This window comes from Protopterus annectens, chromosome 1.part2 (assembly GCF_019279795.1).
Source record: "Protopterus annectens isolate FY-2018-M chromosome 1.part2, PAN1.0, whole genome shotgun sequence".
NCBI lineage: Eukaryota > Metazoa > Chordata > Ceratodontiformes > Protopteridae > Protopterus > Protopterus annectens.
In genome coordinates this window covers 1,247,326,837-1,247,347,544 of record NC_056727.1, presented here as the reverse complement: position 1 = coordinate 1,247,347,544, position 20,708 = coordinate 1,247,326,837, and the positions used below count along the sequence as shown (strand labels likewise).

Here is a 20,708-nt window from a genome sequence, read left to right as displayed (position 1 = left end):
TGACTCAGTCATTGTCCATGCCGGTGTGAACGACCTGAGACGTACCTCCCTGGACTACATGAAAAGAGACATAGAGGAGCTCTCAGATTATGTAGCCCAGGCCGGTATGACCCTGACCCTGAGCAGTATCCTACCCTCACCAAGAATGATGCCACAATACAGAGACAAAATGATCAGCTTTAATAATTGGCTTAATTACTGGTGTCATTCTAAGGGGATCCAATGTCTGTCTGCCTTGGATGACATGCTTGACAAGCCACGCTGCTTCGCAAGGGACGGCTTGCACCTGTCACCCCTGGACTTCCGGATATTGGCAAAGGCTCTTGCCACCCCCATAGTGCCTTTTTAGGCAAGGCTCAAATGATAAACCTACCGCCCTAGAAAACAAAAATGGAGAAAAACTAAGGGTAATACTGCTCAATGCCAGAAGTCTAAACCTCAAGATGCACGCCCTCGAAGCCCTCCTCAGTATGGAGAACATCGATGTCTGTGCTGTGACTGAAACCTGGTTCAAGGCTCCTGAGAGCACCCCAGCACTATCAGGTTATACCTCATATCATGCGTTCCGGCCCCAAAATCCGGACCGAACCACAAAAGGAGGGGGAGTATCCATATTCATAAAGGATACCCACACCTCCAGGTTAGTGGCATCGCACAAAGCATCGGAGACCATCCAGGTGCAATTAACCATAGGTAAAACTGCCCTACAGTTTGTAACATGCTACAGACCACCTTCTCAAACTCAGGAAACCCACACAGCCTTCCTGAAGACACTGGAGAGTATGAATGTCTCTCCAAACACCATCATATTGGGTGACTTCAACTACCCAAACATAGACTGGGAACATTACTCAAATGCTATGGAACAACTAGTCACCATTCCCACAAGAGGAGAAAATATACTAGACCTGATCATCACAAACATGGGGACAAAATGCTCCACACCGGAAGTATATCCTCATTGGTGAGATCAGACCATAAATTAATCTCACTGGAGATCCACATCCCGCCCCCACCCCCAGCAAAAAAGACCACAGTGAAGAACTTCTCAAAAGCAAACTTCACACTTCTTAAGACTGGAGTGGTATCCTTCAAGGCCCCCGAGCCAGTGGAAACCACAACCCACGCTGCTGAAACCCTTACAAATGCCTTCTACGAGCACCTCCAGGAATGAATGGATCAAGCAATCCCTAATAAAATCAAGACCCTTTCCACCAAAGGCAGGCGCCCGGTCTGGTGGACTCCAGCCATAAACAAACTCTACAACAAGAGGAGAAAGCTACTACATGACAGAGCAAAATCCCTAAAAGGGAAGGTATCTCTGATCGATACTAGCAAAAAACTACGATCACTCATAAAATCATCCAAGGCCAACTTTGAGAGAAAAATCGCTAATGACACAAAAGACAATCATAAAGCCTTCTTTAGCTATGTTAGAAACCTGGGTGGAAACTCCCAGATATGCTCAGAATTAGTCCAAAATGATAAAAAATCACTGAACCCACAGACATTGCCAACATACTGGCAGACAGGTTCAGTGCAAATTTCTCCCTCCTCCCCAAAAGGAGAAATATCTATCCCACCAGAGTCTAGCCTCCCAAACATCTCAGATGCCCAGGTGAGAGCTGCTCTCTAAAGCAAAAAACACAGCATCAATGGGACCGGACGGTGTCCCCGGCTGTGTGCTACGAACTCAATGAGGAACTAAACCCACACATAAGGCTGCTGTTTAATCTTAGCCTTACTACAGGATAATGCACCCAAAGAATGGCGACGGCAACTGTGGTCCCACTCCACAAAGGCGGTGCTTCTACGGACCCTGAAATTACCGCCCCATAAGCTTGACGAGCCTGGTCTGCAAAGCTATGGAGAGGATCATAATGGAACTCATAAATAAAGACATTGGGGACCTACAGACACTGGATCCTACCCAATTTGGCTTTGTCAAGGGCAGATCCTGCCTCTTGAACTTGGTCGACTTTTTCAAAACAGTCACTAAGGCCATTGATGAGGGTAAGGCAGTTCACACAGCCTACCTTGACCTAGCAAAAGCGTTCGACACAATACCCCACTCGGGCATCATAGAAAAGCTCACCAGCTTAGATGTAAACCCATATGTCACAAGATGGGTTGCAAACTGGCTCAAGGACAGAACACACAGGGTTAGAGTTGCTGGTGCCATGTCAGACTCTAAGCCGGTCACAGCGGTGTCCCACAGGGCTCAGTCCTGGGCCCCTCTTGTTCGGCATTTATTTTTCTGAAATGCAGGCAAACATAGGGGGATTGTGGCTGACAAAATTTGCAGATGACTGCAAACTGGGCACCATAATTGACACTCCATCAGACACAGACATCCTCCAGAAAGGTCTCATAGAAATGGATAACTGGTGCCAGAGCCATGGCCTTAAGCTAAATGCCAAAAATGTATAGTCATACCCTTTGGGAAAAACAAGGTAACCCCTAATTACCACATAGGTGGTAATCCATTAAACACGGAAGTAGTTATCAGGGACCTGGGGACCCAAGTTGACAGTAACCTCTCTTTGACACTCACATTGCCAAAGTGGTTAGGAAGACCTTCTACATTGCCCACCTGATCATGAAGGGATTCACATCCAGATCAGGAGAGGTCATTGTACCCCTGTACTCTTCACTTATCAGACCAATGATTGAGTACAACGATTCGGAATGTACCTTACCCGACACCTGCAGCAGTTGGAAAGACCCCAAAAGTTCCTCACCAAAAGGATAAAGGGGCTCAAACATATGTCATACGATGCCCGACTGAAGAAACTCCAGCTCTATTCAGTCGCATACCGTCTGCTCAGAGGTGATCTGTGCCTGACATACAAGGCCATGTCCAACCTGGAATTAATGGACATGCTCCACCTCAAAAATCCAAATCCACCAGAGCCACGAGAGCAAGAGACTTAAACCTCAACACGGATATAAATAGGACGTGCTGGAGGGACAGATTCATCACCCAGAGACTCCCTACACTATGGAACAGAATCCCAGTCCATGTGAGGCAGAGCCCCTCACTGACTCTGTTCAAGAGAAATCTTGACGAGTGGATGGGAGATCGTAGGTTTACCCCGGGAATCATCTCTGTATCACTGCTGGACAGAGGCACAGCAAACTAATGGGTATAGTATTCTCATCCTAAGGGGTGGCGAAAGCCACACACACTCTGGCTAGGCTTATAAATGCCCTAGGGCAGATAGCCTAGTATGAACCTATGAACCTGAGTCCAAGGATACATGATCCCCTAGAGCTTTGGTGTCTGGTCCAAGGAAAATGTCTTCCTCTACTCCAGACAGTTTCCCTGACAGTTTCTGCTCCAATACCCTTGGATTAGAGTGGCTTTCAAATCCAGGACCTTGGTGCTGGATCTGAGGGGTTCAGTTAGGCTCCAGTTTTGTCTGATGCATCCCTTCATCTCTTTGCCTCAGCACTGGAGAGTTTGGATCTGATTCTCCCCTTGAGGCTCTAATCCAGGAGTGGCCCCAACCTACCTTTTTCGGAGGCATTGGCTCGGAGGAGGAGAGTAGGAGTTTCCCCTCTTCAGCTTTCAAGGCAGTAGAAACGGCTTTCTCTCTTCACAGAGCACCATCTTCTCTTATCTTGGATCCTGCCCCTTTCCCTCTTTGGTTTTGAGCTCTGAGCCCACCAGACCTATCACATAAGGACAGCCAGTTCCTGGAAGTCTCCAGACAGTTCCCCTAGATGAATTTCTCCCCTCTTCTTATACCTCTCCTAAACATCCTACGGAGGAGATTCTTTTGAAGAGGATGTGTAAAAGGAGACACAGACTCATCCGTGGAGTCTCTCTCACAGAAGACATTGATTTTGATTTTTTGTACCAAGGTCTCTAAACTTCTTGGCACATTTCACTTGGCTGCAGAAAGATTTGACTAAGTAGTTATCAAGTACTCTCTCTGAGTCCATGTCTGAGGATTTCAAAAAGACTTTCAAGTGGCTACTCTGCTGTCCATTTCAAATGTGTTGATGAGGCTGATCTCCCATGCAGTAGAAGGTACCTCGCAAGCAGCTGGTTCATGTAGAGCTATAAGGAGACATACCTGGATGCAGCTATACAATTTTACAGAAACCTTCAAGACCTCCTTTGTCAATGCCCCCTTTGATGGCATTTCCTTGTTCGGGCCATAAGTTAAGGACATGCTTACCCACAGCAAACAAGAGGGAAATACTCTGCCATAGGAATCAATTTTTTTATCCCCGCAACGGACCTTGTCTAGAAACTAATGAGATAGTAAGAAGATGTGGTTTTGTAAATCTCTGGGATCTCTCCAGAATTCTTGTGGGGATAATTCCTCCAGAGGCAGGGGAAGAAATTTTAATGATAGATGTCACCTTAGGGGCAGAGGGGACCTGCAGAACCAGGGCTTTAGAGATTCCTTTTCCAATAGGCCCTATCAACACTCCTGAAGTGTTGCATGACTGTCCAGTTTTGGAGGTAGTCGTGGGTCATTTCTCTTTGCACCTAGATACCTGGACAGCTATTACAAAAGATTTATGGGTGCTAAGAATCGTATCTGGAGGTTACTATGTACCATTTTCTCTTTTTCCTCCTCCTCCTGAAAAGAAGAAACTTCCCGATGTTCCACCCAGTCAGAGGAAGGATGCAACACGAGAAATACAAAAGCTGCTACAGAAAAGTCATCCAAGAAGTACACTTGATTAGATAGGGTTCAGAACTTACTTATAGGTTTTTTTTAGAGCCAAAGGAAACAAGGGACCCAAGACCCATTTTGGATCTAAGCAAGTTGAACCAGTATGTAAAGAAGGGGAAGTTCCATATGGTCATGGTTCAGTCCATCCTGCTTCTTCTGTGGCAAAGATTAACTGGATGTGCTCTATAGATCTTAGAGATGTACACTGTCACATAAAAATAGACAGGTGATCCAGGAGACATATACACTTTCGGCTTGGAACCAATCATTACCAATTCAGAGCACTGCCCTTTGGTACTCACCACAATCCCCAGGGTGTTTACCAAATGCATGGCAGCTCACGTGAGACTCTAACGATTCCAGGTGTTTCCATACTTCTGATTGGCTCCTCATCACCCCATCCAAGCATCAACTTTCACAAGCCAGGCACTACTTGCTCCAGGTTTCCAACACCTTGGGCATCTCAGTAAACCATGTCAAGTCAAATCTAGTCCTGGTACAGACCCTGGAATTCCTAGAGACTCTTTTGAATACTACAACTCTGGTATTATCCTTACTTTTCCACCACATCATATCCTTAAGACATCCGATTCGATCTGTACTTTTTCTCACCCTTCTCTTCCAGGAACATTAGTGCTACAAGTTCTGAGGTCGATGTCAGCTGCCATACTTCTAGCCTGTCTAGTATGCTTCTTTATATGAATTCAATAGACCTTGGCAGTACAATGGTTTATTAGCGACCCCTATCATTTCCTATAAGACTTAGTCCAGTCTGCAAAAGTCATACTCATTGGTAGATTCAGTCCAATGATCTCTTTCTCAGCAGACCATTCATTCTTCCATCCCCAGTTGCCATAGCGACTACGGACACTTCCCAACTGGGGGGGGGGGGGTTCTTGGCGAAAAATGGTCCAAGGCATGTGGTCCCCTCTAGAGACCAATTTTGCATATCAACGTCCTAGAGATGAGAAGTCCTAGTGTTGCAAGCCTTTCAAGATGTTCTCCCTCTGGGGACTATTGCACTTCAAACAGACAACGTCAGTAGTCTGGTACATCAACAAGCAAGGAGGAACATAGTCTTGCCCACAATACAGTGTCTTGCGTACAGAGAGACACAAGGTCATAAAATACCTTGATCTGCAGGCAGAAACGAGAGTCATGTGGAAGAAAGATACCCAGACAGTTCCAGTAGTAGTAGGAGCAACTGGTCTTATAAAAAAGAATTTACAGTCATATTTAGATATGTTACCAATTCATGTAACACCATACGAATTGCAGAAGGAGTCTTTACTGGGCACATTGCGGATGCTGCGAAGAGCACTTTTGGCTGACCTCAAAGAGTAAAACAATACTAAGTTCATGAACTTTAGTCGTATTTTGACTTGGGAATGGGGTCCATTCCCATCATGGTATTAGAAACCCAAAAGACTTGGAGAAATTAAAAACGACAGAGAGGTCATGAGGGTTTGTGAATGGACAATTGCTTCAGACTGCTTTCTCACTGCAATGCACATCCTGGGGAAAACAAGTGTGTTAGCAGGCAGGGTCAGTATGTCCATTCTGATGCCTCACGAGTGGTGTCTGAATGAATCGGTAGCGAATGTGATCTTCATCTGCTGCTGCCAGCCTTGCAGTGACCTATTTGCCTCACCCCTCAGGAAGTGCAGCAAGTACTTTGCTCTTATTTCCTCCTCAGGGGGAGTCACTGAGAGATGCCTTCATTCATAATATGCCCCCCCCCCCAGTTTCCAGCATGCCTACTGTCCTCTTCCTCTGATTCCAAAGTTCTTATAGAAAGCAAACGGGCTCAGTTATCCTCATTGGCCCCTTTTGGCCTCAGCAGGTATGGCTCCACCTCCTATAGTCTCACTTGCAACATCCTCTATGGATACTAAAATCCACTCAGGATCTCCTATCTCATCCATCAAGAATTCAACATTCCAATTTCCATGCTCTCAAACTAACTGCATGGTTTCTCCCCTTCCAGTAATACAGTCCAGGCTTTCATCCCCAGTTCGCGATATTATCTTAGCTTCCCAGACCTCACATCCCGACCCCACCCCCTGCCCAGAAAACCACAGTGAAAAACTTCTCTAAAGCAAATTTCACACGCCTCAAAACCGAGGCGAAATCCTTCAAAGCCCCCGGGCCTGTGGAAAATACGGCCCAGACCACAGAATCCTTTATAAACGCATTCTGTGAACACCTTCAGGAATGCATGGATCATGTAATCCCAAATTAAAACCAAGACCCAATCCTCCAAAGGCAGACGTCCTGTCTGGTGGACCCCAGCCATTAAACAAACTATACAATAGAAGGAGGAAGCTACTACATGATAGAGCAAAATCCCAAAAAGGGAAGGCATCTCTGATCAGTATTAGCAAAAAACTAGGGGCACTCATAAAATCGTCTAAGGCCAGCTTCGAGAGAAAAATTGCACAGGACACTAAGGATAATCACAAGGCTTTCTTTAGTTGTTAGGAACCTGGGTGGGAATTCCCAGATATGCTCAGAATTAGTTCAAAATGACAAAAAATACACCGAGCCCACAGACATTGCCAACATCCTAGCTGACAGGTTCAGTGCAAACTTCTCCCCCCTCTCCCCACCAAAAGGGCAAATATCTATCCCAACAGAGTGCTGCCCCCCTGACATCTCAGATGCTCAGGTAAGAGCCGCCCTCTCCAAAGCAAAAAACACAGCATCAATGGGACCAGATGGTGTCCCGGGCTGCGTCCTACATGAACTCCAAGAAGAGCTAAACCCAAACATAAAACTACTGTTCAATCTTAGCCTTACTACAGGATATGTACCCAAAGAGTGGCGTACAGCAACAGTGGTCCCTCTCCACAAAGGTGGTGCCTCAACGGATCCTGGAAACTATTGCCCCATAAGCCTGACTAGCTTGGTCTGCAAAGCTATGGAAAGGATCATCATGGACCTCATAAATAAAGATATTGGGGACCTACAGACACTGGATCCTACCCAGTTTGGCTTTAAGGGAAGATCCTGCCTCTTAAACCTGGTCGATTTCTTTGAAACAGTCACCAAGGCCATTGACGAGGGGAAGGTGGTCCACACAGCCTACCTGGACCTCGCAAAAGCCTTCGATACAATACCCCACTCGGGCATTATAGATAAGCTCACCAGCTTAAATATAAACCCCTATGTCACTAGATGGGTTGCAAACTGGCTCAAGGACAGAACCCACATGGTTAGAATTGCTGGAGCCATGTCAGACTCCAAACTAGTTACAAGTGGCGTCCCACAAGGCTCAGTCCTGGGACCTCTCTTGTTCTGTATATATTTCTCGGCAGTACAGGCCAACACGGGAAGGACTGTGGCTGACCAAGTTTGCAGATGACTGCAAACTGGGCGCCATAATCAACTCTCCAGCCGACACAAGCATCCTCCAAAAGGGCCTCATAGAAACGGACAACTGGTGCCAGAGCCATGGCCTGGAAGGGCTGGTCTGCAGAGACACCTTATCTTTATGGAAAACAATGTAAGGAGGCTTGGCTGTTAATTTCTGAGCTCCAGACCCTTTTTGCTGAAGTAATAGCTACTAAGAAGACTGTTTTCCATGAAAGATGCTTCAGATCACATTTGCCTGACGGTTCAAAGGGTTAAGTTAAAACTTCAAGGACCATAGCAAGGTCCCAAGGATGAGGGAGGAGGACAAGGGTCCTTTATCAGGGGTCTGAGGAGAAAAATTCCTTTTATGAAGGCCTTAACACAATCTGCATGAAGCCAGAGAAAAAGATTTGTTTCCAGAGTAAAATTTGAAATTGCTACCAACTGAAGCTTCATTGTAGAGAAACTAGCACCTTCTTTAAAAAGAGTTTAAAAAAAAAAAAAGAAGAATGGCCGAGGTTGATGCCGAAAATGGTTGATATTCTGGTTAGAAGCCCAAACAGAAAATCCTTTCCATTTGCTTCTGTAGACTTTCTTGGTAGAAGCTTTCATAGGTTCATACTAAGCTATCTGCCCTAGGGCATTTATAAGCCTAGCCAGAATGTTTGGCTTTCGCCACCCATTTTAAATTTATTTTGCTTTGCCCTTTTTCGAGGTTAGTATACTGTGCCTCTGTCTAACAGTGACACAGAAGTGATACCCGGGGTAAACCTATGATCTCCCATCCACTCATCAAGATTCCTCTTGAAGAGAGTCAATGAGGGACTCTGCCTAACCTGGACTGGGATTCCATTCCAGAGTGAAGGGAGCCTCTGGGTTATGAATCTGTCCCTCCAGCATGTCCTTTTTATGTAAGTGCTGAGGTTCAAGTCTCTCGAGCGCGTAGCTCGATGGGATTTGGATTTTCTGAGGTGCAGCATGTCCATTAATTCCAGGTTGGACATGGCTTTATACATCAGGCACAGATCGCCTCTGAACAGGCAGTATGCCACTGAGTAGAGCTGGAGTTTCTTTAACCGGGCAGCATATGGCATCTGTTTGAGCCCTTTGATCCTCTTGGTGAGGTACCTTTGGGGTCTTTCCAGTTGCTGCAGGTGTCTGGTAAGGTACATCCCAAAAGGGGCATTGTACTCAATTATGGGCCTGATAAGGGATGAGTAAAGAGGCACGATGACCTCCCCTGATCTAGATGTGAATCCCTTCATGATTAGGTGGGCTATATAAAATGTTTTTCTAACCACTTTGGCCACATGGTTGTCAAATGAGAGATTGCTATCAACTTGGGTCCCCAGGTCCCTAATTACTTCTGTACTTAATGGATTACCACCTATGTGGTAATTTGTGGGCACTTTGTTTTTGCCAAAGGGGATGACTATACACTTTTTGGCATTTAGCCTGAGGTCATGGCTCTGGCACCAGTTGTCTGTTTCTAAGAGGCTCTTTTGGAGGATGCTTGTGTCGGCTGGAGAGTCAATTATGGCAGCCAGTTTGCAGTCATCTGCGAACTTGGTCAGCCACAGTCCTTCCGTGTTGGCCTGTACCCCCGAGAAATATATACCGAACAAGAGAGGTCCCAAGACTGAGCCTTGTGGGACACCACTTGTAACTGGTTTGGAGTCTGACATGGCTCCAGCAATTCTAACCATATGGGTTCTGTCCTTGAGCCAGTTTGCAATCCATCTAGTGCCATAGGGGTTTATATTTATGCTGGTGTGTGTTTTGGCTACTGAAGTCGCAGTTCCCAGATACATCTGGGGAGCCCTGCAGTACAATCCATGGACATGTACTGAAATATTAACAGTATGTGCCATGCTACGCAACATCCTCCTGAGAACTGATTCAGCGGGATCAACAATGGGGAGGAACACACATTGCACCACCAATGTCAAGGTCACCACAGCCGCACTCAGGTGAAGAGTCAGAAGGGGAAGCAGCAGCTGCTATAAATGTAGGCAGACGTAGGCGTGCTCAATATGCCCTCGTATTGGCTGAGACCACACATAGCGCACTCACCATCTAAAGGCCTAAAACCTTCCTCCTACACACTTACATATAGTAACATTGATGGCGGGCAACTCACAACCTTTACCTCCCCATGTGTTGGCTGCATATTGCTTGCATCAGAGTCAGCCCTGAACTAAAACTGTTGCAGCTGCTGGATTTACAAGATAAGTGTTGAACCTGGAGTGTATTGTGTAATAATATGAATGAGCGGCATATCCTTGCATTTTGTTACTTGTTAGTGTAAGCAAGTAAAAGATGATTTGTACAGAGAGTACCTTAACATGTGACACTAGCGACTTATTTGACTTGTATGTGTCCGTTAAGTGGTAGGCCTCAAGCATCAAAGATTCACACAGTCCTTCTCAAAAGTACTGATGATCATTGCATGCCCTCAGTTTATCACCATACATTTGTACTGGAAAATCATTAGAGAGAAGTTAGAAAGTAGTGATGCACTTTGCAGTTTCGGACTTCACAACTCTTACAAGATTATTCACAGTATAGTTGGAAAATGTTGATGCTGTCAACTGTGTGACTTTCTAAGGCCAATGTAACTCAAAGCTACAATTACCAGCGCAACATCACTAATGCAGATAAAGCACTAAATCTGCTATTCGCCCTGTGCATCAGACACAAAGCTTATGTATCCCTGAATCCAAAAGATACAAAACGGGGATATGGTGCAGTTATTACTTTTACAGGGTGTTGGGGGGCAGGCTAGGGCTGACAGAAAAAGGTTGGTGGGTATATGTGAATAAGAAAGAGAAGCAGGCAGACATTTGGATAAAGCAGCAAATGGCCAGTGAGACAAAATGAGTTTTAAGCTGCACAGCTGAACCGTGTAACTGTTTGCGCATGTCTGCAGGCGTCCTCCAGGTGAAATTGGTGTGTGTGTCTGCATGAGCACAACTGAGCTCTGTGCTAGTTCTATGTCTTGGTATGTTGGACAGGTGTGAGCTGTGCATGGTGTAGGTGGCAGTTCATCGGTGTCCCAGACCACGAGAACTGTCTCTGCCAGGAGTTGCACTGGCACCTCCATGCCCTTGGTCAGATGCAGTGCTGCTCCCTGAATGCGACTGATGTCTTCTGGATGAGCTCTTCTCATGAGTACACCCAGGACCATGACCCTATGGTCTGCTACATCTGGGTGTGGACAGCTCACCCACTGACAGAGCAGTGGAAGTACTGCATAGGAGCATGATTGGGAACAGCCACATTTGCTAACAGCAGATGAATTGGCTGACCTTTGCCCACAAGGATGCTGTTCCACTCCCAGCAGATGTTCCTTCACAGACATCGCTCGTTCCGTGTCATTCATCCAATCCATTGAATCTGCAATGCTATGGATGCAGTAACCAGTGTCTGCCTGTGCCACATCTACCACCCTAAGCATTTCTCTGGAGCACCTATGGGAATGTGCCTGTGACTTCATGATGGCCCTAAACATACGTTGTGTGTCACATGAATAGACACCTGGATCAAGTGGAGGATGGACAGCAGGCTTCCTCAGAGCACTCCTAACAACCTTCCTGTATGGCAGTTTGCCCATACTTTGGCTACGGCCAGAGTTGACAGGCACTGAAACCACAGTAACCACACTTCCCTGATCGATTCTCACCCTCCACCTGTCCAATATTTGTGAGCTCCCTAGAATGGGTAGGCGTAGGCCTACTTGCTGTGTCCAATGTAATTACAGGGGATGGCTTTGTCAACCTCAGTGTCAGATTCAACCTCTGCAACCCCCCCCCCCCCCGACTGCGCCTCTGTTTGGCCACCATCATCGTGAGAGTCTGCTTATCTGACATCAGGTGGTAGAAGTCCCACGCTTCCACTGTCAGGATCACCTGTGATAATAAGCAACAAAAACAAGAAGAATTAATATTTACACTACTATAGCCCAGTGTTTGCTAACAAAATAGTGCTGCCACTGTTGTACAATATGGCAATACACACAACAGTCCTGACATCAACATCACATGCTACAATATTTCTTTGAATTGCTCATCAGTACTGACATAAAAATGTTTGGTTTACCATGTGCAGATAATGGTATCTCCTCTGTATGCCAGATGATCCTGGAAGAAGTTAAGCAAAAGCTAAGGACAGCATTATCACAATTAACAGTAACACAGCGGGTAATATGTTTTCCCCTTTGTGTCCATTAACTATACTTTCAACAAGTACTTGGATGACATCTCCAGCCTAAGCCCATGTGTAAATCAATCAGAATGTGCTGTTAACTGTAGCAGTCTTCTACCCCCCCCAAAAAAAAATCTTGTGAAACAGAACTACTGTAGTGATTTAAATTGTTTTACTATACAACAGAATTTAACAATTGAGATACAAAAGCCTAATTACCTGAAAGCTCCTCCTTGGACATGATTGCTATCCCTGAAACAGGAGCACCAATGTCAAGGACATGCTATTCTACACTTTTTCTGGGAGCCGTCTGGATCCCTGACATTGGACAAGAACTCTTTATTTGCTGCTAGTGTTGGCTGTGTAGTAGGCACCCCCTGGTACCCATCCGATCACTGCTCTCCTCTGTGCAAATGAGATCATGTCAACACCTGTTCATTTGTCCTGATGTGGCCACCCATTGCATTAATGTCTGCGATGATTTGCTGCCAAATCTGCAGTCTGCCTGACATATTTCCATGTCGCTTCCCAAGCAAGAAGGCACCATATCACCTAAAAGCTTCAATAATTACATGATTCTCAGGGTCAGTGAAGGGTGGTTTACAGAACTGAGATGCTTGGGTGGCCATAGTCCTAGGTGCCCTAAAAGACAACAGAAGGAGAATACACAAGCATCACATAACTACAAAATAACTGTTCCCAGATAAAACAAAGGGCACGATTTCAGTGTTACACACTGGAGAAACCTGAAACAGTCTAGAGATTTGAAATAAGACCAACAGGCTGGATGCAAAAAAAAAAAAAAAAAAAGGAAAGTAACATTAGCCGCATATCTTTGTTTGTGCCATAACGGAAATACAGCTTTGATTCCCATCCCCAAAAGAACAGGCAAATGACACATTTTGCTAATAAATCATCTTTGAAATGCTAAAAATGCTATCAAATAAACTGTCCCTGAAACGTGTGTACAAAACATTCCCTGTTAAGGTATTGCCAATCCTGCATACCTATGAAATGCCCTGACAGACATGCCCATGCCATCAGTACACTTCTAACTAATTGTACAGATAAGTATAAAAGCCTTTGTTAATCAATATATGTGTATGTGTGTGTGTGTATACCGTATTTCCCCAAAAATAAGACTGGGTCTTACACTCTTTCCCCTGCCGAAATATGCATTAGGGCTTATTATCAGGGGATGCCTTATTTACCCCCCCCCCCCCCCGTACAACAGTCTACATTTATTCATGTACGCAAACTGACATTCATTCATGTACACAAATTGACATTTATTTGGTACTTTTCTGTTATTGGGCAACAGTTCTAGGTAACGCGTTAACAGTTGTGTGAGAATTCTACATAAACAGTGCAACAAACATTTCAACTTCAGAATATCTACACCTTGGCTTTCACAGTGCAATATTTCATGCTCAACAGAAAGTGCAGAAAATCTCAATACATGTGTATTGGAGGAGGGGAATAAAACTGAAAGCAGAAGCAATCCACTCTGTTGCCCCGGTAACAGAAAAGTTATTCAAATACAGTCATGTCATCTTTTTCTGGAACATTGTCATAAGTCTCTAGCCCCCAAATCCTGGCCTGAATTTCTTGTGACTCCATTTCCTGTAGAACGATTGGCCCCAATCTGTCATGCCTAGCAAGAGAGCTCTCTTTAAATGAGCACTGATTGTCCAAGTAGCCTGCTCGTAGTGCATTGGCAACACAGCTGTCAGTGATTTTATCCCATGAATTTTTCACTCAAGTCACAACTTCTTGCAGGCTAGGCTTCACGAAGTTTCCATGCTGATTTCTCTCCATTCTGTTTTCAGTGTAGCCATTGAGTTCCATGTGCAAATGGTCCTTGAATGGCTTGTTTATTGCAATGTCAAGAGTCTGGAGATAGGCAGTCATTCCTGCGGGAATCGTTATTTGATCTGTTCTTCTCCATGCAAGGAATTTCTTCATGTCTTTAGCGCGGTGAGTGCTGGCTGAATCCCAGACTAGCAGACCTCTCTCGCCACCTCGCAAAACAAGTGGCAGTATTACATTGACCCGCTTCCTTATAACTGCTTGTGTGCACCAGGCTTTTTTTGTTTCAAGAATGAATGTGTTTCATTTACAATATTCTGTTTCTTGCCCTTACTAATGATTAGAGGTGGGGTTTTCTTTCCATCTAGATGAATTGTCAAAATACAGGTAACACGTAACCAGTGGAGAGAATGTAGATTGACTAGGCACCCCTCTGATCAATTGTTTGAGATCCTTGGCCCATAAACGCTGCAGTTTTATCCATAGCAATCATGTTGGAGAGTTGTTTTTAGAAAAGTCGATGCCATCAACAAAGGACTTGAATGCAAGTGCACGTTTATTAACTTCATATCTTCCAGCTTTGAACAGTGTTGATCTTCTTAGAGACGGTTTATATCGCTGAAGGAAGCCATCCAGCGAGTGTTGTGATGCTTTGAATTCTTCTGGGGATATTTCTAACTGTGGTGCCATTGCAAGGGCAAATGGTTGAATATCAGCCCTGCGCACAACGAAAGCCTTTACTCTCCTGTTAGTAATCCAGTCACAGATGATGTCTTCCAGCTCAGGAAATAATGGTTGCCGACCTGATCCACACTTGCACTTCCTAGCATTTCCCTCATTGGACTGTTGACTGAGGTTATCTTACACTGCACACCATTTTCAGAACATTCGGAGATCTAACTTCTGTTTGCAGAAAGCCGTCAGATTATTTCCCTGGGAGTCCTCCATGATTCCTTTCTTGTACTCGACAGAATAGTTCTTCCTTTTTCATCTTGTCTGGGGGGGGGGGGGGGGTTAATTAAAGACTTGCGGGACCAGAGTGGCAACACAAAATGGCGACTGTTAAGAAGACACAAACACAGGCGTTCGTTATCAAGTGCATGCGCATTACGCACGTTGTCTCTACTTTGACCAAAGTACACCTGCCAGTGTTTATGGGCCAAGAATCTCAACCGTCAAGTGTGAATGATGATTAGGGTTACAGTAAGAATCGTGGAGGACTCCCAGGGAAAGAATCTTATGACTTTCTGCAAAGAGAAGAAGTTGTATGTCCGAATGGTCCAAAAATGGCGAGCAGAGTATGATAACATCAGTCAATGGGTGTTAGTAATAGTATTTTATAATTCAACACATCCGTCGTGTGTTGTTGGCGATCTTAACTGGGGCTTATATTTGGGGTAGGGCTTATATCATGACCACCCTGGAAAACCATGCTAGGCATTATTCTCTGGTTAAGTCTTATTTATGAAGAAATACGATATATAGATATATATGTACACACACACACACACACACACAATATATATATATATATATATATATATATATATATATATATATATATATATATATATATATATATATTAAACATATTTTTCTTGATTGCATTTCAGCATATAGCTGAAAAAATGCAAGCATAGAAATCTTCTGTGCAGATATATCCCAAAGCAATAGCTTCTTTTCTGTGTTTTCCAGATAAACAAGTCTCCTCACCTTCAGTTTCCCTAGTATATGGTTGTTTTTTTATTATGTAGATTCAGGGCTGTTAGCATGGTGAAGATGCAGATGAGGTGTGAACTTATTAGAATTGCTGAATCTCAAATACTTAACTCCGCGTCACAAATGTAAATATAGTGCAGCCACTTCCTCCGTGTTTATTTTTTAACGGATTGCAACTGTGAATGATTACTGGTAGGTAAAAGGAAAACACAACAGCAATGCAGACTACCCTGCATCCAGTGGGTGTGTCAGGTTAGACTTACAAAGTGTTAGATGTCATTTTGTCAAGTTTGGAAATGTATGTAAGCAGCACACAATTTGCAGGTTCTGTTCATTAACATACAACAGGGGCTCGGACAGCCAGTAATTGAAGCTGGATATATTCAATTAGTTCTGCTGGGCACTGCACAAACCTGCTAAGTGGCTTTGCACTGCGGTTAACACAGAGACCTTAAGAATGATTAGGAAATTTGGGAATATCATTTAACTAGGCCTGTGGCAGCAGGTGTAAGTGTAGAGCTGGAGTACAGATGGTCCTGGGTTTTAGTAAAGGGTGTGCAACCTTTTATTTATTTATTTATTTATTTTTTAACTATTGTGACAGTGCAGTTTATAACTGTGAACTGAAAAATTGACAAGTGTTATTTCAACATTCTTATGGCAATAGATGTAAGTGTATGACTGCCATACACAAGGACCCGGGTTCTAATACCGGATATTCCATACACTTTTACTGTTCCACTCCCCATTATATTCACTCACTTGCAACACTCCAGATAGTGGAGCTGATATGAATAAAATGTATGAAGGCTAAGACACCATTACTGTGTTTTCAGATGTATGAACAAGGGTATAATGTCTACTCTGTTTCTGTAAGTATAATTCTGCTGTCTGGACTTGCATCCCTTCACAATTGCCTAAGACACATACACAACTGGATCTATATCCAGTAACCTTGTTGGGTCACACAAATACATGTGTTACAGCTCAAACTGTCAGTTGTATTTATGTATGATTTCTGACTGTTTGAGCAGCACGTCTTCTGTGGCAAAGATGGAAAATCAACTCTATGGAAAAAGTGTCCTTTTTGCCTGTTTGAAGCCCAAAGCATAAAAATAAAATTTCTTAGTTCATAAAGGCAAAAACAATGTGTCGGGGCATTACATTTATGCATCCAGTGCATGTTTGCAAACCTAACTCACCTGCCAGTTCCCATTATATATTTCTAGGCTACATCAGCAAACACACCTCAAACTAAGGCAAAATGTCAGATTAACCTTCTAGTTTCAATTATTTAATTCATCCCTGTTTGGCACTGCTGCACTCCACTTAACATCGCACAAATGTGGTTAGCATCATTGCTTGGGTTTGCACACTACCAGTAAATGCAATAACTGGAGTTGGCATGAAAGCATCAGTTTCCATTGCTGTAGCTCGGCTGGTAGACATGGCTGCCATTGGAGAGGAAGGTGGTAAGTTTAGGGCACAGAGGTGGGGTGTTCAGGAATCCAGGATATTGATTGGATTCCTGGTAAAGTACCTCAGCCCAAATGCTTCTGCAGGGGGACTATTTTGGCTCCCAATACAAGTCTGAGTGTGGAATAGTTTGGTCCAGGCTGTATCCAGTGCCACTGGTAGCTCACACACTGGATAACAATGTAGGTATCATTTCAGTGACCAACACAGGAGAAAGAGAGGCTCTCAACTGTTGGTTGCATGAGTTTGAGACTGTGGACCCCATAGCTGTGCAAGAAGGACCGTAACAGAGTACTTGTAAGAAACAGAAAGCTAAATATTGGCAAGACTGGTATGCATAACGCTCTTCTGTTCTTTTCTTTCCCCAGCTCCCAACAAATGTGAGTTAAATCAACAGGCTCATGTTTCTCGATTGGAGAGACTGAGGGAAGCAAGTGGTATGTATGTATGTATGTATGCAGCAGAGGAGATGTATGTTTGTCAAGGTTTAACATTAAACAACAGTGTGATTAAAATTTCCAAGAATTTTATTTGTGACATAAGTGAGGTCGTTTATTGTGCGCTGTGTAATGAATTCCCCAGGTTCTATATTGGAAAAACTGAACGGAAGTTGAGGGAGAATATACGAATATGTTACAAGGAAGAAAAGTGACACAAATGCCCTTTTCAAACATATACATGAGAACCCAGGGCATGATTTCAATTTTGTGATTTTGGAACAAGTGCAGTGGAATGAGAGAGGTCGACCATCGAGTTTACATCTTGAAAAGCAGTAATTATACTGGCAGCTAAAGCTAAATGCAAGTAGCTGGCCAAGATTAAAAGAGCAAGTTAAGATTAGTTGTTAAAACTAAAAGGTCTGGAAAGATAAAAAAAACAGATATATCTGTAATATATTTTGTTTTAAATATTTGAGGTATTTAAAATGTCTCAACTACATCTTTGTAATGTATCTTTTCATTACATGTCGAATTTTGCATTCTGTGGCTTTAAATTTGTTGTAATGGAATGGGGGCTTGGTGGTCACATGTTTTTATTGGTAATTAACTTGTAATCAGCTAATGTATAAATACAAATATGATTGTTACAGTTTTTATCTGAAGAAGTTTTTATAAAAAGACGAAAGTGCTCATCTATCCAGCATTTTAGAATAAAGATTTTGAATACGAGCTCTGCTTCGACTTGTGGCCATGATGTTTTCTAGTAATTGGTTTTAAGTTGCTGTTTCTTGGGTTTATAGCTTTTGTATCTGCGTATTATATATAGATGTCCATTGACTACAGGAAACTGCTTGTTAACAGCTCACAGCCTTAATCCTGTATGCCAAGTACCAGAGTTGAGTTGCACACACTGTTAGTACAGCTTAGTTAGATTCTTTGCGTATAAACTTAGATTTGCAGTTTTGCTTTTCTGTAACTAATGTGTTTGATTCTAGTCTTTTCACCTACGATGGTGATATGCAATTTAGCAAGTTCTGAGACTACCGATGAGAAAAGTATAACCTGCCAGTTATGTGTTGTATCATTTTCTGCATTCTCTGAATTTTTTAAATCTATTTTATTTGCTTAGGGTCCTATCTACATGTACTACGGGCTGTATGGTTTCTACCAAAATCATCAAAAATATATGGCATCTCGCGATGACAAGCAGCTATATGGAGATTCTTCATCTTTACTGGTGAGTTTTAGCAGTCTGTTGCATTTTATTCTGTAATGCTGATGAAGTTTCTGTTTTCAAGTAGATTTTTGAGATTACTGTCTGATTTTAAGTAGGTAGTTCCACTAGGTAGAAGCATCTCATTTTGTGTTTCATCCTGGAGCACAGTCTTAAGTAACTTGCACATTCTTGAGGAAATAAACCCAGCTTTTCTGGATGAAGCTGTTTGATATTTCACATTCTTGGCCATGTCTTCTTAATTGCCTCATGATGTGAAACTAATGGATGAATGCCAGTTTAGTAATCCGTAAACACTGAAGAGTTCTGCCTATTGACTGGTTTCTTCATCAGATGCTGCCTCAGTTCCTACTTCCTTTTGTCATTTTTTATTGATTGGTCTTTTATTGGGTGTAGTATAGAAACTCACCACACATGGAACTTTTCAGAATTATTTCTTGCTTCTGGTATCCCTCCTTTGCATACTTGTTAAACTGCAGATGTCTGTGGATCTTATTCCGAGGCTGCCTCTGGCAAAAAACATTCCTTTCTGGGGTTAAAGCTGTTAGCTGTCTACATCACTGGCATGCTTTATTTTCCTAGCAGGTTTTCATTGTTGTGCTTTTGAAATACATGTATCCAACAGTGTGTATAAAAATATGATCGTAATGATGTTCTTTGTGTTTCACTGTTGCAGTCATCACACTTGGGTTATCTACCTGCAGGTAGCCCTCAGTCGGCCCAAATACCAGAGACTTAGTATTTCTGAGTCGGTTGCTGTCGCTTCAGTACTGACGTCAGGGGTATAAAAACAGGCAGCCGATGCCGTTACATCAGTTTTTCTTGCTGAGGAGCCCGAAGCAGAAGCAGTTCGCACGAGTGCAGGTCTGCCGCTACCTTAATTTTCATTTCCGAATTGAATCATCCTGAACTCTTCTAAAGCTAAGTACCCCATTGGGGATCCTTTTTTCTTGCTCTAGCCGATGTCAGAAAAAGTTAACAATTGTGTCGCCTGTGGAAAGCAAACACCACACTGATATTTCCATTCTTACTGCGTCACCTGTTTAGGCCCAGACCACGACGTACCTCGCTGTCAGTTTTGTGCTTTGTTCAACACCCGAACTATTCATTGTCGCTAAATACTTTAGCTCTCAATCTCCGTATTCCAAACTGGCTTCAGTAAGCCATCCGACTACCGATCTTCTGAAAAAAATGTAAGGGTAAAGACCAAAACTGCCGAAGATGCTTCCATTAAGCTAGTCGCCAGATTGCCGGTACTCAGGTGCTTTTGCAGCCCCTGATGCCCGCTTCGATGGATTTGCAGGCCGCTAACAAGACCCATTCTAAGTCCAGTATGCCACGAGACTGATTATGGAACCTGCGGATGTCTCTAACTTGGATGGGTCTTGAGCCGCTGTGCAGGCACCAGCTTCCGAGGAAGTTCTTCGCATTACCGATATTCGACGCAAACTGATGACTACTTTTGCTTCAGTTCTGTCTAAAACTACTGAGTTTCTAAGGCCAAGAAGTACGCACTACGCCTAAAAAAACGACGACCCAAACTCAAGCACCTGCTTCCTTGCCACACCATCAGATGCTTAAAATGACAGAAGATCTGATTATGTTGATTAGGGGAAGCCAGCCTTCTCCTGTTAAGAGAAAAAGAGACTTGTCCCCGGCAGCTTTAACTGATCAAGAGTCCGAGACTGAGGTTTCTGAATATGAAAAAAACCCTTTAGCTGCTTATGAGGATTCTGATGAAGAGGACTGTATTCCCTCTGCTTCTCCTCCACAGGATTT

The 20,708-nt window shown here is 43.6% G+C and overlaps 1 protein-coding gene across 1 annotated transcript in view; it reads left to right on the top strand.

The window, feature by feature from the left end:
• LOC122792326 (cell cycle control protein 50B-like) overlaps nt 1–20,708 on the top strand; it is a gene marked incomplete in the record, with an annotated part of 1,604,308 nt that overhangs the window by 350,216 nt on the left and 1,233,384 nt on the right. The window contains 1 exon segment of the mRNA XM_044060122.1: nt 18,825–18,932. Within this exon segment, the coding sequence (XP_043916057.1) occupies nt 18,825–18,932 (108 nt within the window).